The 26,498-nt window shown below is 36.4% G+C and overlaps 1 protein-coding gene across 1 annotated transcript in view; it reads left to right on the top strand.

Annotated features, from left to right (window-relative positions):
• Positions 1–26,498, top strand: part of LOC125399984 (cadherin-related family member 3-like) — a 124,954-nt gene that overhangs the window by 7,610 nt on the left and 90,846 nt on the right. Inside the window, exons 3-13 of the mRNA XM_087902227.1 lie at positions 2,262–2,432; positions 7,734–7,828; positions 9,509–9,625; positions 11,416–11,519; positions 13,123–13,268; positions 18,384–18,475; positions 20,368–20,481; positions 22,385–22,497; positions 23,187–23,332; positions 24,644–24,824; positions 25,881–26,037. Of these exons, the coding sequence (XP_087758353.1) occupies positions 2,262–2,432; positions 7,734–7,828; positions 9,509–9,625; positions 11,416–11,519; positions 13,123–13,268; positions 18,384–18,475; positions 20,368–20,481; positions 22,385–22,497; positions 23,187–23,332; positions 24,644–24,824; positions 25,881–26,037 (1,436 nt within the window). The remainder of the gene's footprint in view (positions 1–2,261; positions 2,433–7,733; positions 7,829–9,508; positions 9,626–11,415; positions 11,520–13,122; positions 13,269–18,383; positions 18,476–20,367; positions 20,482–22,384; positions 22,498–23,186; positions 23,333–24,643; positions 24,825–25,880; positions 26,038–26,498) is intronic.

Below are 26,498 nucleotides of genomic sequence, written 5' to 3'. Positions count from 1 at the left end.
AGAAAGAGAGCCACTGGACATGGCTGGAACATTTGAAACCTCAATACACACTTGCCTTCAGTGACACACTCCCTCCAACAAAGCTACACCTAAGGCCATACCTCCTAAGAGTGCCACTTCCTGGTCACCAAGCATTCAAGTCTATGAGGCTATAGAGACTATTCTTATTCAAACTACCCAGCCTTATTTACTTTCTCTAACATGCTCAGAAGTTTGAAGGTTATAGTTCATGATAGGTTTGTTCTATTGCTATTAAACCCGGAAACTCTAAGACAAGGTAGGGAGGCATGACAAGGAAACACAGTCAACCTCATAGACAGAGAGAAAAAGGGGAAGGTAATGAGAGAAGATGAGAAAGAAGAGGGAAAAAAAGACTGAGCTCCCAAAATTCTGTTATAAGACACTCCCTGATAACACAAAGACCTGCCGCTACTCCGCAACTTTTGAAGAATTCACCACCTTTCAATATCATTAAGATGGAACTTAGCTATTAACACATAAAACTGTAGACAACATTTTAGATTCACAGTAGACAAGATCCTAGAACTACTCCTTGGGACTCATCAACAAGTGTCTGGGACTACACTAGTAATGAAGTATGAGCTATTAGGAATCTACTTCTTTTGGTAGTTGGGTCTTTAAACCCAAGATGCACCCAGATTTTACATGTTATCTACACAGATACAGGCAATATCATATTATATCCTTAACACCAAAATCTTTATAAGGGGTTAGAGAAGACCTATAGTGTCATTCAGTTAAGTTTAGTTCATAAAATCTTAACAAAATGAGATCCATTAGGAGACACCATAGTAAATAAATCCTGTCATTTGTGCTTTTGCTCTTCCCTTAAGGATGGATCTAGCACCATACTTTGAAATTATTTCTTGACTAGTTAGGAACAATAACAAGCTCCATTTCATTTTAACTGATGTTCAATTAGGGCTATGTTTGTCTCCTGTTATGACTTGAATTTATCTGATACTTAGCATTCCATAAAATTGGAAAGGAAATCTCTCAGAACTTATAGGAAATTTGCATCAGGAAAATTTAATATTTGTCCTTTTTAAACTCACAAGCTTGTACCATTAAGTGTATATCTTTTAAAAGGTAGTAAAAGATAGTCTGTTGATAATAGTGAATTTCTCAGAATATATAACCATTTTTCTCTCTATTCAATATATTTCTTTAAGTGATAGCAATATAATTACTTTCAAGCAACTTATTTGTTGAAACTTGTTTCTAGTTTCTTTTAAAATATCCTGACTTAATAAGACTGATATGCCTAATAATTAAAGAAATGTTTAAACAGTCTATATTTTTCCTCATTTTATCTTTACTGTCTCTACTCATCTTGATTTAACTGATCAGGTTAATCCTGAGAATCAGATTAGTCTAGCAGGAGCGATATATCTCCTTCTGCAACATAGAGTTCTTGGTAACAAATTTTATCTTAGTTTCAGGTCAAAAGTCTACAAAATCCAGACCACAGGGACTAAAGAGACGGCTCTGTTGATAACTACTTGCCATATAAACATGAAAGCTTTGAGATCAGATCCTTAGCACCCATGTAAAAACTGGGCATAGCAGTGGGTTTCTGTAATCCAGGAGAGGTGGGAGAGGGTAAAGACCGAGAGACCCATGGTGCGTGCTGGACAGCCAGTGTACCCAGTCAGTTAACTCAAATGGTGAGCTATCCTGCCCCAACACAAGGTAATAAATGACCGAGGAAGACACCAACATCAATTTAATGTAACCACTGCCCCACACCCACATTATTAAATGCATAAAGACCTTATATCCTGGTTTTAGGCTCAACTTATTGTAATTAGTGAGGTTTTATATAAATAAACAATTTACCTTTTCTTGGTTAATACCAAGTGATTATGATGGTGATAAAATCTCTGCCACTGATAGATTCTGTGATTTCAGAAATGATTTTCAATGAAAATGTTTTAGTAAAAACACAACCTATTAGACCAATAAATGTAAATCATTTATATCTACTTGCCTGTATTTTTTGTTTGTAAGTAATGTTTTTATACCTATTTTCTTTTCTGTTCTTCATAAAAAGTTCATAGAATGACAATTAATTATTCTAGTTTGGTTAGATTATATCATTTTCAATTTAATCATTTATATAACAATCACAGTTTCCAATTCTAACATGTTTTCTAGACATTTCAGGTACATTTTTATAGATAGATATCTTACGAGCTAGATTGAGACAGTATTTATGATTTTAATTGTCTCTTTGCTAGATTCGGGTGTCATCACGGCTACAAAAATTTTTAATTATGAAACTGATCCAACCAGCTTTCTATTTATAGTTGATACTGGAGGGGTCGTGAGACGTGTTTTGACCATTAATATAATCGACGTTCCAGAACCTCCAGACTGTACTGCTGACCCCCTCTTTTCTTCAGGTTCAGGTATGACCCTTATTTTTTCCTATTATTTAGTGTCAATGGAAGTGTACAGTGGAAAAGATGAGACAACCTTACTGTTTAATATGGAAATATTTGATAACATTACTAGACAAAGAATGTAGTAGATACAAGGATGCAAAAACATATGTCAATACATACGTATATAAGAAAACACACAAATGCTCAATAAAAATAGGTTGAAAATGCATTTGCTAAGTAGAAATTTTCACTTACATTTGTAAGGTTAGAAAGCAGATATAGTAAAATTAGGAACGTGATTCTTAAAAACATTTATAAGAGAAGTAAGATAGAAAGGCAGGAGAGAAATGCAAGTGATTTTATTAATGAATGACTTCTTTCTTGGTTAACAAGTGAGAGTTTCAGAATTCTGCTTTGGGTATATCCTTATTTTTATTTCTTTTTATGAATAAAACCTGTCATTATAGTATGCTTTTTCTGACAATGATTTTCCAATTAAACTAAGTTATCAGTGCTTAGTCTGTGTTCTCTGTCATGGATCAGATTCTTTTAATCATAGAGCTATTGCCTAATAAATACCTTCCTTAAAAATATTTTTCAACAGCAAATTAGTTCACCTTCCCTAAAAGTATGTCAGTCCTTGTACCTTCTTGTTTCTGATTCTAAGGACGAGATGTAGGAAGGAAAAAGGTAAGGTATTGAGAATCTGATGCCTGGGGGTCATGGTTTGAGCTGACAAGTTCGCCATCAACCAACTCTACTCCTGAAGCAGCAATGCAGCAGTGCACAGCGGACAGCACGCAGGTGTATTGCTGTTATTATGAATGCTGGAGCCTCAGTTTCATACAGCCTTTCTGGTGTCACAGATGTCTCTTCTTTGTATGTCTCAAAACTTTTATTTTATAGGGACTTTTGATTTCGTTTTAGTTCATAGACCACAGAAACACAGGCATACTATAGCCGTAACCCATATGAATAATTTTAACAACATAAAAATCAGATAGAAGAAGGTCAGCCAGCAGTCTGTTGTCATAACCCAGGGAGGGTATGGTGCATTTTGGCTAGGGATGTGACAGAGGTAAGTGTAAAGCATTGTCTTGATATGGTTAAATAACAAATAAACCCAACGACAAACAAAATACAACAGGAAGAAGGAAAGCACTCAGGTTTCTGATTTGGAAAACCGAGGTAGAGATCCTCAAGCATAAAAGGGAAACTGAGAAACGGACACCATTTAACTAGAATTGGGAGATCACTTTGAACATGCTATGTGATTGTGTTTTGGGGGGCTAGGCAATACATAGAGTCTAATCATGACATGCAAGCAATCTTGCATAACACGTTGCTTTTGATATGCCCTTGTTACATGTATCAAAGTAGGGATTTAAGTCAGCAGTTGAGCTCAGAGGTCATGTATAGGGCTATGCATGTTTTGTAATTGAAACCATGGATTTGGATGAAATTGCTCAATCACAGTGGGGAATTAGAGTAAGACGAGGCAGAGGGCCAACTCTTGAAGAACAACGTTTAATGACGTGGGGAAGAAAGTTAGCCTGCCAAAGAAAGAGAGGGGACTCAAAGCGGTGGTAGACAAAGGAAGAGTTATGCCATGAACAATGGGGAAAAGAACATCCCAGAAGAATGTCAGAGGCTTGCTTAGGAGAATTGCATTCTACAGTTAACTCAAATGGGGAGTTGCAATGCCCGTTGCTTTCCCGTACACAACATGAGGAAACGTAACTACATAACTAATGAGACTAGGAACTATTTGACTCCATTACAAAGCAGAAGCCAGAGTGTGGCAGGTTGATTAGTGAGTCTGAGAAAAGAAAACATTTCTTTAAGACATCTCAATATGAAATTGGAGAGAAGGCAGTGAATGGTTCATATAGAATTGCAAGGCTCCTGTCTGGTTTATTTCTTTTTAAAAAGAAGACATTGGGGGTAATTTCACAAACAAACAGAGAGAATTTGTTTAAATGGAAGACAGAGCACACATGAAGGGAAGGACAAATGGATGGGATAAAAGGCACAGCTGGAGTTAATGAAACGTCTATCACTGTTCGCATCTCTCTTTTAAACGTTTTTATGTCTTTATCATTTTCATTTATTTTCTGTTTATCAAATTAAGAAGTGCCTTGAAATTTTATATTTTCTCCTTTCAAATTATACTTGTACTCCACATTCTGAGAACATTACTAGTGACCCGAGTGTGTCAGTTTGAGTATCTCCTTGAAAGACATCTTTATCACTGCAATTAAAGTGTAGGTTCATGAAATGAGGATTTACTATACTTCCATTTTGAAGATCATGAATTTGAACTACTATTTTTTTGGAAGCATAAAGTAATTTTTGAATATACCACTTTAAAGTTTGAAATATACAAAGCAAAATCAAGTTTTCAATTTATTAAATGAGTCATATTAATTTTTTTAAAAAAAATGTTCATACAATAAATTATCATTTTTGTATAGGAAAGTACTGTATTATATTGTCCTCAGCTATTGCCTTTACTCTTTATGAAGCCTGATTACATGGAGAAATGTAATGCGTATTCCAAAAAATTGACACAAAAGCAGGCTTTGACTTCTTTTTACCGTTATGAAAAATGCTTCCTGGCAGTCATGTACAGTTTGGTTTGGTTTCTAAGAAACACATGCATACACACTTTCACAGGCATTGACTGTATAGTTAATGAACCAACTGTGTTCTTTTCGTGTTTTATTTTCCCTTCCTATTGTAGTCAAGAAGTGAGGTATCAGATTATCCCTCCTGATCTCTCCCCACGTCAGACCCCGAGTTCTTGGGCCCTTTCTGAAGCTCAAACTCCCATGACTCTTGAGCGTGATGACTACCCACTTCTTACTTTGGATTCCCTTCTTGTCTACAAGGGAATAAAGATGTGTACCTGATGATGTCAGAATAAGGGAGATAGTTACTAGACACCATGGGTTGTTAATTCAATGCTGGACACAATTTAAAAATATGTACCAGCACTTTGCCTTATCAAAGAACTTAAGAACTCTGCATAAGATTGTCAACTTTGATTTTCCCAGGAGATGTTTTCCATAGATGCTGGAGTTTTAGAGTAACTCCTTCCTCATGGTGCTCTAGTTTCTGCCAAGTGATTAAAGAATCACTTGAATAAATGTCGATGGAAAATGAATAACATGGACACCATGTTCGGTCCATTTGTCAGGCAAGCATGGACATAGGAATACGTTTTGGGGCGATTGTTTCTGCTGTAGAATGGATTTAAGATTGAGTAGGAGAAGAAAAGATCATATAAACCCCGAGAATGAAGGGTAGGAAAGAGTCGGGGCCACAGGCAAGCAGTACTTGCTCAGGAATGTGTGTGCTTGTGTGCTATAGAGGAGTTGGCAGAGGAGAAAGAGTGACCGAAAATGAGTGGTAACCCAGTCAGAGCAACGTAGAACAAGCGAGGTGCAGGACAGTGAGTAGGTTTGTCCCTGGCGGAGAAGTGGTTTCCCTTCCTGTAGGACAGAACCAGAGCTGTAGCGGTTGTGTTGAGCCCCTGGGGGAAGCTCAGCTCCCACAAGCCTAAGTGACTGTTTGCTTTGTGATACTTTGATAGTTCTTCTCTGGACTTCAAGATTAATGAAGGGCTTTAGGGTTTACGGGGAAAAGACAACATTTGAAATAATGTAGAAAGTTAAGGAGGGCACTAATGAAGAATTGCTTCGGAGCATTGAGGGTCCACTACAGTTAAACCTTTAATAATTCTTTTGTCGATAATAGTTTGGGCTCATAAAGATTCAAAAATATCTGACAATTGGCCAACATTTGGACTATTCAAAAGGATGTTAAGTCCAGTGTTCTGATCATTTGAACCAAGCTGAGTTCTAGATGCCTGCATCTGTCAAGTTAGGCTTTATTTCATTCTTCTCTTTTACATTTGAACTATTATCTAAAAGTAACTTTGTCATCATTTATTTGACTTTAAGTGAAAAACAAGCTTTCAGATGTGTTTTTTAAAATATTTCTGTTCTTCACTACTGTACACTCATTATGCTTTGAACAGAATTTTCTGTTTTGCACTTTCAATGGATTCAATTATTATGGTAACAGCCTCACAGAATAATTAGACCTGGTGAAAGTGGTTTTTTTTCTCTTACTGACAGTTTCTTTCTACATTATTTTTTTCTTGGCATATGTCATCATAGTGAAGTGAAAACTTATGACATTAATTTTTAAAGTTATTAAGATTTTATTCTTTAGCCGTGCGGTGGTGGCACGTGCCTTTAATCCCAGCACTTGCGAGGTAGAGGCAGGCAGATCTCTGAGAGTTCGAGGCCAGCCTGGCCTACAAGAGCTAGTTCTTGGACAGGCGCCAAAGCTACAGAGAAACCTTGTTTCAAAAAAAAGAAAGGAAGAAAGAAAGAAAGAAAGAAAAGATTTTATTCTTCATATTTTTAATTTACCTATTCTTTTGAAATTGGGTGATGATATGTCTTTAAATTATGCTAACGTGGTTCTTTGAGTATTGATATTTATTTTACTTCTTCTTTCTCCTCCTTTTTGTTTTGCTTCTGGAGAACATATGAGAGATGTACTCCAAAGTAACAGCATTACCCTCAGCTATGCCAAAATCTCTTAGAGGTTTACTTTAAGCATTACAGAATTTAAATTTAAACAGTTTGGTAAAATTTGATTTTATTATAATTTCAATTTACCCTATTACTTATATAAGAATTAGCAAATTTAAAAATGCCTTGTCACTGATCTTGAGTTCAAGTTTCAATATGGTCTAGTGAATCAGCACACAGACACACAACCCTCATAATGCACACACACACACACACACACACACACACACATGCACATAACCTCAGACACACGTGTGTGTGCACAGGTGTACTCATTTCAGAAATGAAGGAGGCAATTCAATTCACCTGTCTTTTCCTGAGCCCTCTCCATCCATCCCATCAATGCCACATTTTTTGTAAGTTTTATGCATTATTTAAAATCTGTGTTTTAAAACGATGTTATAAAGTGTATGAGAGTGCCCACCTTCTACTGGAAGAAATAGGCCCTAGCATATATAGGAATTCTTTGTGGCACCCTACTGGATCCTCATGCCATGTTCTTTCTTACTAATCTATAGTTGCTGCCAATACTATGGGGTAAGGAAGAGCACTCTGTGGGACAGGAAAGATGACAAGAAGCCAAAGAGAAAAAGAGAAAAAGGAGAAAGAAAAACTAGCTGTCTTAAATCATTAACCCAGCCCCACAATAATACAAAATTCACATAAACATAATTAATATTTTACTTCTGCTTTAATATTCTTGATTTTTGCTTCACAGCTACATTTGAAATTGCTGAGGACTATCCACTCTTTCGACCCATTTATAAAGTGAAGGCTACAGATGAAGACACTGCACACGGTGACAGGCTGAGCGTAGGTGGCCTTTATTGTGAGAGATGCCTCTCTTTCTGAAGCTGACACACAGGGCCAAGTATCTGAGACTGTGTAGGAGAGTAGACAACGTGGTTTAATGAATGAAGTTAATCATTCAGTGTAATATTACTGTTAAAGTTGAAAACATTTTAATAGATTGTTTTTAATGTAATTATACAATAAAATGTGTGTGTATATACATACACTACTATAAATCAGCATATTTGTATGTATGTGCCTGTGTGTGATGTTGATGCTTTGCCTTTCTAATTCATAACTATCTAACCTCAAGAGATAGATTTTCTCGTAATTGACTCATAGTTATACAGTTTCTCATAGACTTGTCAAGAAGAAAAAGAAAGCCTAAGAAGTTCTGTCTGGAGAGTGTGCTGGCATTTAAACTCTTAAAGTCGGCATGATATCCCGGCAACTGTTCCTTTTTCTTCTTCTTCTTGTTGCTGTTATTTGATTTTTGTTTTTCAAGACAAGATTTCTCTGTGGCTTTGGAGCCTGTCCTGGAACTAGCTCTTGTAGACCAACCAGGCTGTCCTCGAACTCACAAAGATCCACTTGCCTCTGCCTCCCGGGTGCTGGGATTAAAGATGCGCGTAACCACCACCCAGCAACTGTTCCTTTTGAACACAGAGTGACAACCCTTATACCTAATTCAGTAGCTTTCACAGTGAGGTACTGGGGCTGCAATGGCTGCTGGGTTGTCAGCTGACCTGGCCTGCTCTTGTTTTTCCCAGACCAGTGTGGTGACTTTGGGGTAGTCATATAATCTCTCCTGCCTCTGATATCCACAACGGGAAGATACTTTTTCTTTCCCTACACTCCTCAATGATATAAGTGCTGCTGTCAGTCAAAGTAAATGCAATTCCTTGTGGGTTAGTCAAAGCCATATTGTTATAGACTAGTCAATAAGAAACTCATAAGAAGTTTGAGATATTTCCATTTGGATAATGTTTTTTTCAGTAGATAAAATAAAAATAACCTATGGTACAGCTGAAGATAGTATTGGCAGTCTGCCATTTGTGGGAACATGGGGAGAACCAGTGGGTGATAGTTTCAAAATACAGGGTTTTGAGAATTAGTTAAATTGTTAGAGTATAGGATCCAGACCAATTTAAAAACAACATCAAAATAATAACTGGACCTTTCCCTAATAAACTATTATCTTATTTCACTTCATTGCCAAATACTTTTGATAACAGATTTATCTAATTTAGCCTCTCCTCGAATCACTGGAGAACTTTCAAGAAAGTTTTAAAAACAAATATATACTTGTATTAATAATTGAGATTTTAAAAATGTGTGTGTGTGTAAATCTTGAGTTTTGAAATTTAAAAAGTGGAAATAAATTTATTCTGTATGTATATCCTTTACAGATAGAATCATTTGTAGAATCAGAATTACGCATTTTCAGATTCTTGTAGGAAAATGTGGTATATAACTCTATTAAACTTTAGCAAAGGGAATGTATAATATCGTAAGCAAGCGAGTTGGTTTTCTTACACTGCAAATGACAATATACCAGTGATTTTGTAGCAGTTCGCTTATAAGAATGATAATTATGAAAAAATAAGAAGCTGTCTCTATGTTTGTCCCATTATTGTGCGTTAGTAATATTTCTGTGCCTTTTGATTCATTGGAGTAAGTAATATACATTTTATTTTCCAGTACAGCATTGTGACAGAGTTATCTGGACCGAAGAGGGGAGCAAACTCCTTTGGAGTAGATCCTGTAAATGGTGTTGTTAGCTTAATAGGTGACTTGGACTTTGATGCTGGATATCACGTAATTTAAATTTATTTATTTCTCGATTAAGAATGGGAGAGAATTAAAAAGTAACTTTGAACTCCTCATGAGAAATGAGAGACAGTGTGACATTAGAGAAGGGGTAATATTTTGCATGATTCATTTACAAGAATTTCTGTAGCCATAACCCTTACAATTACCAAAGTGTAGGGTCAGTACTTTAACTATGTAAAAGTTTCTAAAGACATTTAAGACAAAATGACCAAAGATAAATGACCATTAGCATAACTGCATGTGAAGGGCAGGCGAATGTAAGTTATTACTACTATTACTACTATTGCACAAGTGTTCCTGTTTGGAGATGACACCATATACACTAATTCATGATGCAGGTGAAAACTCCTGAGTAAGAAAATGCAGGACTAGAACAGCGATTCTCAGCCTTGCTAATGTGTGACCACTTCCTACAGCTCCTCACGTTGTGGAGACCACAACATGAAATTATACTGTGGCTCCTTCACAGCGGTCATTTTGCTACCGTTAGGAATCAAAATGTAAATATCTGATATGCGACAGCAGGGGTTGAGACCCACAGGTTGAGAATCACTGCTCTAGAACAAACCTCAAGGAGTTGCGGATGCTATTTAAGAGGCAGATGAGTAGTTGAAGATGACTCCCACTTTCTCATTTGAAGAAAAACGAATCTTACCTCAACTTCAGTTTGGAAATGTTGAGTGTTGCAGAATCGTAGAATAGGCAATGACAGATTTTTTTTTAATTGATTTCTACTGGGCTCTGCATTTTTCTCTGCTCCCCTCCCTGCCTCTCCCTTACCCTTCAACCCTCTCACAAGGTCCCCATGCTCCCAATTTACTCAGGAGATCTTGGGTAATGACAGATTTTATTTTATTTATTTTATGACTTTAATAATTTTTTAATTATTTTAATTAATTAATTAATTTTATTTTATGACTGTATTAAATTAAAGTAAGATGGAATAGAGTTGAAAGTTAGGAATACTATTTCGATGTGGATGTAACTAGTTCAGACCTGACATTTCTGGTGTTCCCCTGCCTCTCTCCCATCTTTACTCGTACATTCCATACAACACATGCAGATTTCTAGAACTTCTTCCTTCTTTATCCCCACTATACGCTTCATCAACTAATTTTATGAGATGGCGCGTATGGTCATCCACACAAATCACTGTCTCTCATTCAGCATGGAAGCTCATATGTTGTAGGCATTTATGGATATTTGTTCAAAGTTTCTTAAGGACCTTTTACTCTGTGAGCAGTGCTTAGTCTGTGTTCTGAAAACGACACTTGATGTTAAGAATGCATATCATCTAAGGGGTGAGAGGGGCGACAGGCCCACTAGGAGCACACTCAAGTCTGGTGACATCCTCAGTCATTTTTATCTGAAAGAATAGCTTGAGGTCCTGTGTTTAAGGATCAGCCTAAAGCAGCTCGCTCTATTAAGAACTCTACTTCATTATATTTTGGGTTTATGGTTAAGTATAGAATTCATTCATGTTTTTGCTTCAATTGCTTCTATATTTAGGGAGTAGCCAAGTGACAAAGACCTCTGAGTTAAATTTTATGGGTTACAAAATAAAGCCTTTTGAAATGTATTGTGAGTGCAGTTAAGGAATATTTATATTATTCTCATATAATGGTATATGTATCATATATAATATAATTTATGGTCATTCAGAATAGTATTTTTCTTCATATATATTTATACTGTATGTGTAACAGATGTATAAAATACATAGGCATGCCAGTTATTAAAGGATATATTATAATTTTTCATGGTCTCTCTTCCAGACTTTTCAGCTGTCAGTGAGAGCAACAGACTCAGTGGGATTATTCTGCCAAGGGACGATAATTATCAATATTCGAGACATAAATGATGAGAAGCCTCAATTTGAGTAAGCACATTCATTTCCAAGTGTAAGCATAGGGCAATGGTTAAAAACACCTTTTGTATATATTACAAATGATAATAAATAGTCTGTGATAATGGATAAAAAACCTTTTCTATATATTACAAATGATAATAAATAGTCTGTGATAATGGAGAAAATGATACCATTTTCTGTCGAAAGTATATTGGTATAACCCATGGCTGATGCATGCATGGATACAGAGTACAATGTGTATGAGAAAAGACTCAAACCAAGTTTAGAAATGATCAGCCTGTAATGTGTTGGAAAGACTCCCAAGACTTTCAAATCCCTTATGATCATTTTTCATAGCTACAGTGACCTTAAAAAATATAAAATATTTAAATATTTTATTTTCATGTTCCCAAGTAAAGGGACGTAAAGGGGTATATTTGTAAACTGTGGGTATGTAATTTTCATATACTAAAATGTAGTAGTTTCATTTAATATTCTACTATAATAGGACAGTAGTCAAAAACTTCTTCTACTAGGAAAGAGAAAATGTAATACTGTTATGGTCACTTTCCTCTTGCTGTTAAGCTGTATCTCCACAGAAAACTATAGGGAAAAATTTGCTGAGTTCCTCAGTTCACCTGGATAGAGTATCTGAGAGACTGAAGCAAAATTAGAGGTTTAATAATCCCTTATATTTGAAATTAATCGATTATATTTGAAATTAATCTATCTGAAAGCCTACCTATATCTGTAGTAAAAGTATCATCATGATTTAAGAATAATATTCTGCTTCTCTCAGCATTTAATACACATAAATTATTATCTATTTAACATAATTTATTACTAGGCATATATGAACCATGGCCAAATTATTTTTAGTTTCTAAATATTTTTTTCATACCTGAAGATACACAAACTATTAAGTAACAGGGAAACAGAAAAGAAAGCAATTCAAAGTGTTCCAGAATATAATTGTTACAGGAGACATTGTTTTAATATGTTTGATATGAGAGAGGAGGCAAGTGAGATGTGATCCAGAATGCTGTTTGGAAGCACAGCTTCGTATACTCAACTTTCTCATCTTTGAATCTCACATGGCACCCAAATTATCAGTTAGGTATTATGCCTTAAAAATGCAAAATTAAGAGACTGACGTTTCAGAAATGTTCTGGAGATAATCATAGACATTGTGTGAAACTCAGACAGGTAATAAATAATGTTACAGAAACTGACATAGTACCTTGCTCTAAGTTATAGCTTTGGGCAGCCCTTCATCCTAGAGATTGCAAGATGAGTGAATGCGTTCAGTATATATGTTCATTTGCCAACTGTTCCATGCGTTCGTTACCTGGAACAATGGAGATGCATCATTCCACCCTGCTTTTCCTTTTCCATCTCCTTTCTTCCACGGCGTTCCTGATAATCTGGCCTAATAGCACAAACTATATAAAAAAGAAAACCATATTTAAAAAATTATATAACTTTGTACGCCACACAAATTTTCTCCACATTTGAATCATTAGGAACTCTTAAATTCTTGACAAGAGGCAAGGGCTTCATAAATCGAGAGGTTTCTTTACATATAGCCAGTAATTACATTGTAAGGGTTGTTTCTTCACAATTTTATTCTTAGGCCATTTCCTATGGATTCAATCAATGTGACTGAAAAAAAACCCATTGGAGACTTTGTAGCAAGGGTGAAAGCCACAGACCGTGATGAAGACACCAGTATTACGTATTCTTTTAAAACCAAGCAGGAAATGTTCGCTTTAGATCCATGTAAGTTTTATACAAATACTTCTAGAATACATTAGCTAACCATCCACCTAGCTCTACAGTCCCTTAGAGATTGGGGTGGTAAAATTACTTTTCTAAAACTAAACACCGAGTAGAAAACATAGCAGAAACATGTGGCATTTATACTTACGACTTTCCTTTTTGTTAAAAGACAATCTTATGAAATAGAGAGTTACCTAAAACTTTGCTTCTATTGTGAGCATTGTCCTTCAGAGATAGTTAACATGAATGCATCTGTGGAACGCATAGCTATCTCCTTGGTAATATTTGTAAAAATTGGCACTTTTACCGGGTAATTTAATGTTAAATATTTGATTATGGATAGATTTGTGTCTATATGGACAGCATAGTTGTTCTGAGATATTGTTCCTGTGGAGTTTCATTACACATGGTATTATAAATATGATAATTCAACAATAAACCAGAAGCACCAAGAAATAGTTGTGGAAGCTGATTGTGTAGTTTCAGATAGCTGCAGTCTCTACCTAATTCTAGAACCTGAAATCAGGGAAGGAAGGTGGACATAGGGTGGGAAAATGCAAGGTACATTAGAACACGAACAGATAAGAGGGATTCCATCAACAAGTCTTGGCCTGGAGAGTTCTTCTTGCCTCTGATTTTGGTGGTGTTGGTGTCCTGCAGAAGCTGGGTCTTTTGGTCTCAGACTTAGTATGCACACCTAATCTAAAAGAGCTGAAAGCTGTTCCAGGTGTGGTCAGTCTGAGGCTGTGTGGAGCTATGAATATGGCAACACAAAATTATAAACCTAGTTAAAACATGGGATTTGTGTGTGTGTGTGTGTGTGTGTTTCCATTTTTGTATAACTCTACTGCCTGGTCCTTCAGCATGGGCTTTGTAGAGTATAGTGTGTTGCAACAATGGGCAAATGTTGGGAAGGCTGAGGAGAAGATAAGGTGGCTACAGATTCAGTGGTAGCCAGTTCATCTCAGCAGCAAAACAACAGAACAGACTAAATTTACATAGGAGGCTAAATTACCATACAGCAAACTGAAAGGCTGCTTTTCCAGCTTCCATGTTGACCAAGCATCTCCCTGTGGGCCACCAACATGAGAAGCACATAAGAATAGACTTATCAGGTTGGCACATCACAAAGACATAGTACTCATCAGCTATTATTTGAGAAGATTTATTTTAATCCATAGTTTTCCATTTGTTCACAAAACTTCAAATTCAGGTATTAGTGGAAGAATGGAAGAAGAGGTTCGTAGAGTCCCAAAAGCTTGTGAACTTGCTGAAGATCTTTTGGATAAGGTCAAAGTAGATCCTTCCAGAGCAAAAAGAAGCAAGTCCTAGAGGGAAATAGGGGGTGGCAGCAGGGATGTACATGTTTGCAATGGATATATACTTGGCAAATATCATCTTTCTTATAAATGAAAATTGTATCTTTACATAGATTTAAATATTATCAGTATAAACTAATATAGGAATAAATAATCATGCATAAAAGTTTTTTCCTTCCTTAGTCACAGGTATAATCACTGTTCTTCAGTCTTTGAGTCTTGACAATCCAAGGAGCTCCAGAAACTATGTTTTAGAAATAGAGGCCAGGGATGACGGCAACAACACCAGCTCGTATGTGTTCACAGTTTTTGTGGAGGATGTCGATGATCCTATCTCCTGTGATCCGTATTTTTCAACAGGTGCAGGTATATTCCAAGTTCGCTTCATTTCAAAGATTCAGAAACGCTGTCCTATAAGAAGTACTGTGGAAACAGCTGAGTTTACTTGGTGATTTGATTTAATGTGAGGAGCGCTAACCCATGACTTTATGTATGTAGTGGTATGCTCCATCATTGAGCTATGGCTGCAGTTCTCAAGTTTTTGAAACAAAGGCTCACTTCATGACTCAGGCTAGACTTGAATTTGTGATGCTACTGCGTTCCTGTGTGCTACTAAGCTTGAAAAACTTTATTAACAATGATCCTTGAAGAAAGAGGCTACGACCTTGAAAACAAGGAAAGCTAGGTATATGGGAGTGTTTGAAGAGAGGAAAGGGGGTATTTTTAAAAAAGGAAATAAAAAGCCAGAAAAAGAGTGAGACAAAAGAAGAGTAAAAATAATAAAAATAAAATTACACCCGTGTAGTTCAAATTCCAATTATAGCTATTAGTTTGCATGGTACACAGAGGAGAAAAATAATAGAAATAGTTTTCCAAATGAATCTATAATATATGGGTCAATATGTTCTTCACAACTTGTCAAATGTATAAAAATTTAAAGGGGAAGATATGATTCGTATGTCTGGGGAGATAGTGCAATCTGTAAGTGAGTTTTGCAAGAGTGAGAATCTGCATTAAATCTCCCAGAAGCCGTGGAAAAACAAACAAACAAACAAACAAACAAACAAAAACTTAGCTGGTGTTATGTGCTTGCAATGTTATTGCTGCCAAGTTGGCCATAGATGGGTCTCTGGAGTAGCTTGGCCAGTCAGCCCAGGCAATTGGCACACTCCAACTTAGAGAATGAATGGCAACCAAGGAATACTGAGAACAGGAGAAATACTCTTTCCCAAGGATAAAACACATACGTTGGTTCCTCCACACTATGTAGTCATTATTGAAAACATATACATAGAAGTAACATTACATAGACTGTGAAGATTGTACGTATATTTAGTAACACAGACACACACAGGCACACATGTACCCACACACTAGGAAATAATAAAAAAAGAGGCCATAAATTTGATAGAGAACAAGAGGGTAGGGATATATGGTATAGTTGGAAGGAGGAAAGAGAAGAAGGAAAATGATGTTATTAGATGAAACGATGTTATTTAAAAATCTCAATTTTCAAAAATATAGTTAAAAAACAAAGCAAATCTCACATGACTCCTGGTGCAGACTAGCAATCTGTTTAAGTGTTCTTGAAGATATTATCTTTTGGATGACTATGAAACGATTTGATGTTCTTGGTAATTTCATTTTATTGTCTCCACACTATAGTAAATCCTTAAAAGATGAGCATGGATCTCAAGGTCATTATGACCTGATTTCAACTGTAGACTTGGCTGACCTGCTGAGGCACACTTGCGATCTGGAAGACTTTGTCCCATCGCATCAATGGGTCCGTGTAACTGAGACAAAGTAGGAAAAACTCACTTTGAATTAAACAAAGGGTAAAATTCCATGAATTTACCCAAAAAGACATTAATAGAGTTTTCATATGGCTGATTTGACATCCTGTATAATCAATTCACTTATTGCTTCCGCTTGTGTAGAGGTCATAGCTCTCCAGAGTGAATCACTAAATCAGAACATCTGTCCACATGCAGCCAGTGTAGAGCAAAGATTCAAAATGAACTGGTCCTAGTTTACCTTAAAGTTGTTCTGTTCATATCCCTAGAAATGTCAAAAAACACGAGGATGCTGTGGGACTATCAAAACAGATTATAAACAATAGCCCCAGAACCTAAGAGAATGTTAGTGGTTAAGAGCACTTGCTGATCTTGCAGAGGGCATGGGTTTTGTTCCTTGAACTGACATGGTGGCTTATAACCACCTGGAACTTGAGTTTTAGAGGATCTGACCCTTCTGTCATTCTCGGGTTCAGGCATACATGCAGTGCATACATCTATATTCAGGTGCTTACACAGAAACATGAAATAAAAATAAATAAATAAATCTTTGAAAAATCCACCAGACTTGGTGTTAGACTGATGTGTATAGTAAGCAAGAATCCTTAAGTAGAGAATGCTATAACATATCTGAATATGTTATAAGACTTTGCATATAATTAGCCCTAAGCAACATAGACTAATTCATTTAATTCTTGCTGGATCTATTGGATGTCAGCAACTATATCTTTTCTGCTTGTCTCTGCATTCTTCTCTCTCCATGTGTTTCCTTTTTGCTCCATTATTTCATATTATGCATATGATGTGACTATGCGTATGCATGCATACATGTATGTATCATATGTTTTTAAATATGGATCCGTTTTTCACCATATGAAGAAACTAACAACATTTACCATACTCATGTGTGCATGTGTTTTGTTTGTTTGTTTGTTAGTTTTGGTGGGGTGAGACCCAATCACTCTTGGTCACATTAGAACCAAGATAAAGGGCCGAGTGTGAAGAGAGCAGCATTTGTTGAGATGTGTGAGACTTGTTCTTATTATGCATAATTTTGAAAGCTACCTTAAGGTTTAAAGTGTACTTTGTCTGTGTTGTCCACATAAGCATAACACTGCAGCATAAATTAAAACACATTTTTTCTTTACTTCACTATCGTCATCTAATTTTATGCATTACTGGGGAAAAATAAGAACTTCAACACTCTAGCATATGTGAATGTAAGTGGAAGTATTTTTGTTAACATTAATATTTCAGACATTGAGAAGGTACATCTCATTCACCACCTCAACCAAATATTTATATTTAAAAATGAATATCTGAATTATGTTGATTCTTTTAAATATTCATATTTAAAAGCAGATGTTTGGGCTTGGTGTTCTCAGGTTGGAGTTCAGATAGTCAGGAAGTTGAGGCAGGAGGATTGCCTGGACTCAGGCCTGGAAAGCTTAGTGAGGCTTCATGTTCTTTTACGTAAATAGGGTGGGAAGGTGACTGAATGCTTCAGTGCTAGATCTGCAAGCTTGAAGACCTGGTGCTATTTCCCTATTGCATACATAAGATTTGGGTGTGACAATGCCCATCAATGAACCCATTACTGGGAAGATGAAGTGCAACCCCAGGGGCTCACTGCCCAGAGAGCACAGCTGAAGTAGAAGACCATGTAGGGAGGTGATTTGTCTCAGAAACATCAGGTCAAGGAATGATTGGATAACACAGGAACCTCCACCTCTGGCCTTTGCATGTGTCTGTGTGGGTATTTGTACGAGTCAACATGAGATCGTCTCCACCCCAAAACATAAAGAAAATTAAAGAAAAAGATTACCATTGATGTTCATGTGAGTAAACACTTGTAGTGTTTTCTAGAGAAACCATCCTTCAAGGAATTACTCACTAGAGACTTTTTACCCAGCCTGATGACTTAGAGCGGCCACATGAAGCAAAACATGACAGAGGCAGGTGCCATTTAATCACTCTTGATTGCTTGTGTGACGGTGTAGGTGTTTCAGTGTCTGTTCCCGAAGATCTCCCTTCCTCCGCTTTCATATATGCAATTCTTTCAAGAGATCCAGATCTGGGACAAGAAGTTGAAGTAAGTCTTTAATTGTCTTTTAGGTTTTTCCCAAAATGTGAAAAGCAAAATGCATTGCTTAATTTTCCATGATCAAAAAATGGTTTCCTCAGGCTTTACTTAAACGAGGCTTTGTATTTTGTGATGGTGACTGAAGTGAGAGAGGGAATTTAAGCTGTGAATATAGCAGCAAAATGAAAATGCGAAGAGAAAATGGAAACCATAGACCTAAAACGGTCTGAAAACAGCGTAAGAGTGAGCCATTATTATCGCTGATGATGCTTGTACACTCTAGTTCTTTCCGCCTTTATTTCTTACCATTTATATTTCTTCCCTAGACTCAGAGCTTTCATAAAGGATATTTTAGATCTTCATATTATTTTTGGTTTCAACAGTGGTCTGTAAATAAGAATTAATGAGTAATAGACGATGAAATGGTTACAGTTTAATGGGGGAAGAAAGAAATCTATCATTGTGTTTTCTCAAACATTTTATGGTATAATGTAACCCATAACCTAATTATATTTCTAAGAAAAGATTTAGTTTCTTGATAGTGTAACAAATCATTTTAACAGATTGGAATATTCTTTCCTATTTTTAGTAGTTTAGTTGCCCAATGTCTTGACAGACTGGGCAAGAGTTTTCTATTTGCCCATGCTGATAACAACTGACTTAGAAACAAACTTGGGAATACTTCTAAAGCTAAAATTTGAGAGGGCAGCACTCAGGAGACTCTATAGAGTTTCTGTTCTGTTTTGATTATGAAGCATGCTCAGATTTATGTACTTTTTCTTATCAAGATTTTAGACCGAGAAAACCACACAGGAAAATATAATTCCTTCTTGTTGGACTCAAAAGCTTCATTTGTGAGAGTGTATTGTGTTGGTGGAGGGGAGAATGTAAGAATGTAGTCTAGTCCTGTGTACTCGAGACCGTGGGATACCCATTCATGTATTATCAATGTGTGTATGTGTAAACATGTGCATTGTGTATGTAAACATGCATATTTTCGGTAAGTGAAATTAAGACGTTTGAGTTATGAGTTATTAAAATGAGAAAAAACACAAATATGTTGAAGGTAATTATTTTCATCAAACTCAAAACCACCATAATAAGCAAAGAAATAAAAGATTTGTTCCCATAAAAATTTTAGTGGATTCTAATCTAAGTAAACTGACTTTGGTTGTGTGTTCAAAAACAGCAAAGGGAAGTACCTCAATGTGTCCATCAACAAAGTACCTCAATGTGTCCATCAACATGGTTGTTTATGTCTCTTTTGAAGCATTAATCATTGCATCTCCCAGGTTCTTTTATTTTTCTTTTTGCCAAAACCAGGATGTAAATTTCTTTTTGCTTTCGTATAGTTTAGCTTTGCATTTTATAATATTTTTCTAAAGTCTGAGCCCCATTACTGTGTTGCATGTGTTATAATAACAATGCAGAAGACGATGCCATTACTCTTAAAAACAATCTGTTTGTTTAAAGTATTATTTTGTTTTATTTTTTCATGCATAAAGTCAATACTGGGATGAGACTGAATGCTGTTGTGTATACCTCTTTAGATACACTTCTTCAATGTACAAGAGGGAATGGGGTTTTATATTGAAAAAAGCTGTCAATGTAACACTAGAAAGTAAACTAATTGGGAAGCCAATGACAGCTATTTACCAAAAATGCCCTAGATCTTAAGTACAAAACAAAATATGGAAAAAGTACAGCTGAAAACGTGAAGGAATGTTTGTATTGTTTTTGAAGTCTGGATACAAAAGCAAGTTCAGATTTTATTTATGGGTACTGTCTTCACAAAATAAAGCTGAGTAGAGCTTTTGCCAAATAATAGCACCAAAAATGTCAGTTCGAAATTCATGCTTTAACAATAATATATCAGCCATGTTTGTGGTTTTTGTTCCTAGTTTTTAATATTAAATTCTTCAACCAATGCTTCTGCCTACTTTGCTTTGGATCCACGTAGTGGTGTCATTTCTAAAACCTCAGAACCTCTTTTGGATTATGAAACAGATCCAAAGGTGAGAACAAGCAGGTTTTTTTTTTTAAAAAAATAAATAAATAACAAGTGCCTCTATTTACGCTTTAATCAAAATGTTTGGAATTTACTTCAAATGAAACAAAGCATAAAAAGCCATCCAATTCATCTAGATCAATAGAAATACATTTAAAAACATGCGGAGAAGCACATTTGATGTATTTGTTACAGGGATCTTGGGATGAGGTGTGATTGTCAAGGGCTACCATCCAGCACTTTTTTTTTTTTGGATGGACAAAGACAGACAGAAGACCAATAGAGAGAAAGTGATAGTGACAGAGACTGCAGATGCCAGGAAAGTGAATATCAGATGTCGCTAGATGGCCTTAGTGATGCGCGCAGAACACCAACAGCCATAGAGAGAGAGAAAGAAGCAAACTTCCTTGGAGAAGACACCAGCCCTCATGAGACCTGGAGGGACCCAGAGATGTTATTCTGCAGGAGTCTCTGGGTCTGACTTCAGTTGGATCCCAGGAGCCTTCTTTTTTCAGGAGTCTCTTACCTTCTTCACCATTCCTGGTTTTGCCCAGGAATCTCCTGTCTGGTGGAGCACACAACTTTCCCCAATCCTCCTTCACACTGGTATTTTAATTCTAGCTGTATTAATCTTTAAATTAAATTGAGAATAGCTGACATCTATAAGCTTTTCACATTATTTATTCTTTTAAAAAATTAACAATAGATTCTTAACAATACATCCTGACCAGTTCCTCTTCCCTCTACTTCTCCCAGCTCTCCCACAATCCCCCTTCTCCCCTAGATGTCAACTCTCCCTCCCTGTTCCTTTAGCAAAGAGCCAGCCTCCAAAGACAACAACCAAACTTGACAAAACAAGATATAGTAAGATAAGACAAAAGCCATCACATGTATTTATTTTGCAAAGCTTTTATTTTTTTTTTCTGTTCTTTTGATACACAGTCATTCTCTATAGCCCTGGATGTCCTGGAACTCATTCTATAGATCAGGTTGGCCTTGAACTCAGAGAGATCTGCCTGCCTCTGCCTGTCTAGTGATGAAATCCACCCAGTGGAAGAGTCCTTAGCAGCTTTCTATACAAATATTTTTAAAGGTCCTTAATTTTATTTTCTTTCCCCAGATTCTCCTCTCTACCCTGCCCTCCCTATCTTAATCCATTTAACTTTTCATGGAAGAGGAGATAGCATACAATGATATAAAGGAGAAAAGGAAAATAGTCAAATGAGAATTTAGTGGGGTGACTTTCAATTTCTGCTTACTGATTTGAAATACTCCAGGAGTAGAGGTTTCAGTAAGGGAGGTTCTCATTTAGTGCATTTTTGAGAAGATTTTTGAATACATATATAATCCGCATAATGATTACAGAATTAACGTTAATAAGCAAAAACTAAAATCAGACTTTATCAGACTTGTTATCTTGTAAGATTATATTTCACAATTGTTGGCTTGCTAGAAATCACATTTTTTAAAAAAATTACACATTTAAAATTGGTAAAAAAAAACTTTGTTATTGGTATTTTCTAAAAGTACAATATATTTCAGATTTTTTTGAACAATGAGAATTAACTCATCATTTGGTTTTAGTTCTGTAAAAAAATTGAATTCAGATATGTTTCTATAATGTAATAAAGTGATGTTTAAAATGCAAATGCAACCTAAAAGCTATGATAGTTAGATGGCAGAAAGATTGGTGAAATATATGTATATATATATATATATATATATATATATATATATAAATAGGAGATAATCCTTTCAACAAATGTTAAGGTAATTAGGGATGAAAAAGGCTTGTGTTTCCAGGTTCTTTTCATTTAATTTATGAAACATTATTTTTAATGTAAAGGAAGTTGGATGTGCTATGTCCGCAAAAAAGAAAAGAGCTAAAACATTCTCTCGTTTGTTCTTAGCGTTTCCAGTTAGTAGTCGCTGTGAGAACCAGGGAGAGCAGGTCCCTGGAGTCATGTGTTGGTACCGTCACTATACACATCCAGAATGTCAATGATGAGAGTCCTGTTCTGATGTAAGCAAGGCTTAATCTCAATATTTACACGTTTGATTAACCATTGAAACATTTTTATTGTAGAATAACTATCAATGTCCTTTTATTTTTACATTGCAAAGTTTCCTATAATGTCAGTGTGCCCTAGACAGCAAACGTCTATGGACTCTATAGCATTGCTCTTCTCTCACGAGCACTAAAGAGAATCAACTCCATTCATATTTTGTTCTTGAAACCACAGAAAATGATCATTTTTTTTCATGGAATAGAAATCACAATTTCCTGCTTCTGCTATTTATGATTAATAAGAAGAGTAATATAGAAATGAACATTGATAATGGTCATAATATGAGATCAATATGGCTACTCGAGATCGGGGTGGTAAAGAGTTTTGATGTGGATATCTGTCCAAATATATATAAAATGAAAAGCTGTTGCTGAGGTGTTTATGGCATTTTCTTTTCTGTTATGATTTATAATTTCTCAATCAGGTGAAGGATGAAAGGAAGAGGAAGGATGAAATATTTAGCTGTGTGTAAATCCACCCACAATGGCTAGTGTATACACAGCAGCTTTCAGGTCATTTCAATGCAGGGCTGTAAGCTGTCACAAAGTGCACCTCATGAAATTTCAAATATTTTCCCAGTGACATAGATGGAAAGAGACATTTGTTTACATCAAGTTCTAAAAACTTCTCTTTTGTCCTATAGATACAGTCCAGATGCACCTATAAATATTAATGAAAATCTGCCTGCCGGAACAAAGTTGGCCAAGTTCACGGCAACAGACAGAGATGTGGAGGATGCCGTACATTATGAATTTATAGGTACACAGAAAGCCTTTGCTATAGATGAAGGTATAATAATTTTTATGGCTAACCATTTCAGAAAGCATGCTATACATTATTTTATTCATTAAACCAAGCTCTAAAGTCATTATAGCTGAATGAAATGATATTTAAAATATGTAGGAAAGCACTTAGCGTATTTTTATGAAGGAAACGGTAATCCCTCCTTCCTTGTTAGAAGTATTCCCTCTGTCATTCTGCCCTGCAGACTTTTCACCCATTCAGATATGTAAGTTTGGGCTGGAAACGTATTTAATGACCTGTCTCTGAGAAATCAATTTTCCCATGGAAAATAGAATGTTAGCAATCACAAATGGAATATCCATTTTATGTCATCCATTCTTGTAAGTAGAATGTGCATAAAAGTCACTGAGTTTTTCCTGTATCAGTCATGGTCCATTTGAAATGCAGTCCTGGGGAGGAGCTTTTCTTTCCTTCTCCTATCACCATGGAAGAGATCAGAGGCAGGGCTTTAGAAACGCCGTCTCACTGAGCTGCTCAAATCCCCAGCCTCAGCACATACAATGAAGTTCTGTGTTGTGGATAAACTTGAGTTCAGACTGTGAGTCCTACACTTCTGACCGTAAATGGATCTCAGGATACACAGCGTAAGCTTGAGTTCAGACTGTGAGTCCTACACTTCTGCCTGTAAATGTTTCTCAGACACGCAGTGGTTTCTGTGCCTCTGATAATTTAGGCATGAGGTTAGAACATGGAGGAAAGAAATGTTTCTCTTCATTTTAGGAGGAAATATACGGAGTCACACACGAACAGAATGCAATGAAACATATACTTCCCATTGTATCAATGCAAAGATTGATGGAGTGTGGAATGGATAGGAAGGTGGCCCATAAAAGGGATGCAAACAATGCAAGGCAGAGCCTATGCGATGAGGCAGAGCATGAGCAAAGGCTGCAAATACAGATGCAACACAAATATTTAGGAAGTTAGTTCCCGCCGGAAACGCCCCTTTTGCTTTTTGTTATTTTTTGCTTTCCCATCACCAACCTCTCCAGAACCCCCCGTTTTCTGCCTGCCTGCCCCGTGTTCACTCTCCCACATTCATTCCAAGCATCACTGTTTTGTTTCCTACTGAACTTGTCATGATGTTCCATGAGAGGACCTGTGTAATACAGGCAGATTCCATCTTCTGTCATGCATTCAACCGCTATGTCTCACAACTGTGACTTGTTTGTGACTTCGTTAAGTCAGCAGCTGACCTTTATTGTATCCCTATGAGTACTCTATTCATGTCATGACTTTAATGCACATCTCCTCTTTCTTGTGGATGGCAAACACATCCATATGCTTACCTTTCAGACTTGGGAGATGTCACTGTGGCCTATCCTTTGGACTATGAAGATGAAACAACCCCAAAATCTTGGGCATTGTTTGTTAGAGTTTATGACAGTGAGCGGACACATTCAACAACTGGAACGCTCACCGTGATTCTGCAGGATATCAATGACAACCCTCCACGATGCACACAGGACATTTACGTGTAAGTCATGTGGTTGATTGTTGGGTCTTCGTGTATTTGTAGAGAGAAGACACAGCACAAATGAGTGAGGGACGTCAGTTATCCTGGAAGAGAGGCAGGAGCCTCTCATTCTCTTCTCACTTCCTCCTCTCATGCGGCACAGCCTGTGCTTTTAACTGCTTAGACAAGTTGACTTGCTTCATTTGTTGACACAAAGGTAAAAATTAAATACTGAAATTCTCCAAAATCTAGAATGCCTAGAAAGCCAACAGGATTCCAGATATGGATTGTATGCAGAAAACCCATGGGAAAGTAAGGAATGTGCATTTACAATGTTTAAACAGCAAGTAGAGAATAATGCCAAGTATTTACAGTGAAGGAAAACAGTCTTATAGGCTGAGGAATGAACACTCCTGACTCTTGGAAATTTTTACTTTGAGTGCACAAACAATGTTTTCATACCTTGCGATGGGGTTACAGTAGTCTTCCCTTGAAAAATTTGTCTCTCCCTTAAAAAAAGACCTTCAGTATAAATAATGCAGGCATGTCTCGATCACTTACAAGTAATAGGACACAGTACCAGCATCCACAGAAAATGAATAAGTCTGCTCTGTTGAGTTGTAAAAGTCAATGCTTGTGATCTGACAGAAGTGAGTTACTGATCATTGGTGGAGGCCTGGGAGAGGGGCAGGGGACAAACAGAGGTTCCGGGAGGCTAATACATAGTACAGTGACGACAGATAACTTTAACACCCTGAGTTTTGCCACAACTTAAAGAGTACAGCTTGAAGGTCTTCACTCTAAACCTGACGAGAATCAAACTGTTATTGCTCAGTATATTTCCTCTTGTTAAATTTGCTGTTCAGAAATCTCGTATAAGAGCAATGCCATTCCCCCAGTCTCATCATAAATGCTAAATCCTGTCTTAGGCATTTTTTTCACGGATGCTATAAAATACTTATTGTCAAAACGGCTATTTAAATTATAAGCACAACATTTCAAATGATGCATTATCTTAAATTTAATCATCTGCCTACATCAAGTTCAAGGTATAATCCTTTTTTTTTCTCATTGCAGAATTGAACTTCCTGAGAACATCCCGGTTGACACCACTTTAGTGTCCCTGACTTGCACAGATCGGGATGGAACTATTCCCAACAACAACATATCTTATCATTTGATGAAAGACACATTTTCAAATAGAACCTTCACTCTTATGAACAGTGAATTGAAAGTAAGTATCATAAAGTCACTCTCAGACTGTGGCCCTGCGATTAACCTGAGATACAAAGAACTGTATTTTTATTATTATAAAATTGTTAATGAATTGCAGTAGTTCAAATAGCTGATGGCAGAAATTGTTCCTGGGTTTTTAACTGAACCTTAAACTGCTGAAAGCCTAGCTTGCTTCAGGATGAGTGCTGGAATGCAATTTTCATCACCAGTACTGAACTCAGAAGGTTATTAATTTCTTAGAACAATAGTTTTAGGTTAAATAGTGTGTACTCATTTGGAATGTGCTGACATACCTTTGATAAATAAGTTAAATATGTTTTTAACAGAGACTATGAATAGAACAGAGATGCCCATTTTGCTATTGTACACTGCAGCATGCAGCAGCTCAAATATTTTCACTAATTAGGTGTGTGTGTGTGTGTGTGTGTGTGTGCAGAGAAAAACAGATAGATATGTGTG

The sequence above is a fragment of the Myodes glareolus genome, chromosome 27 (genome assembly GCF_982192425.1).
Source record: "Myodes glareolus chromosome 27, mMyoGla1.1, whole genome shotgun sequence".
Classification (NCBI taxonomy): domain Eukaryota; kingdom Metazoa; phylum Chordata; class Mammalia; order Rodentia; family Cricetidae; genus Myodes; species Myodes glareolus.
The sequence above is the reverse complement of the archived record's forward strand: the minus strand, read 5'-3'. Positions and strand labels throughout refer to the sequence as shown.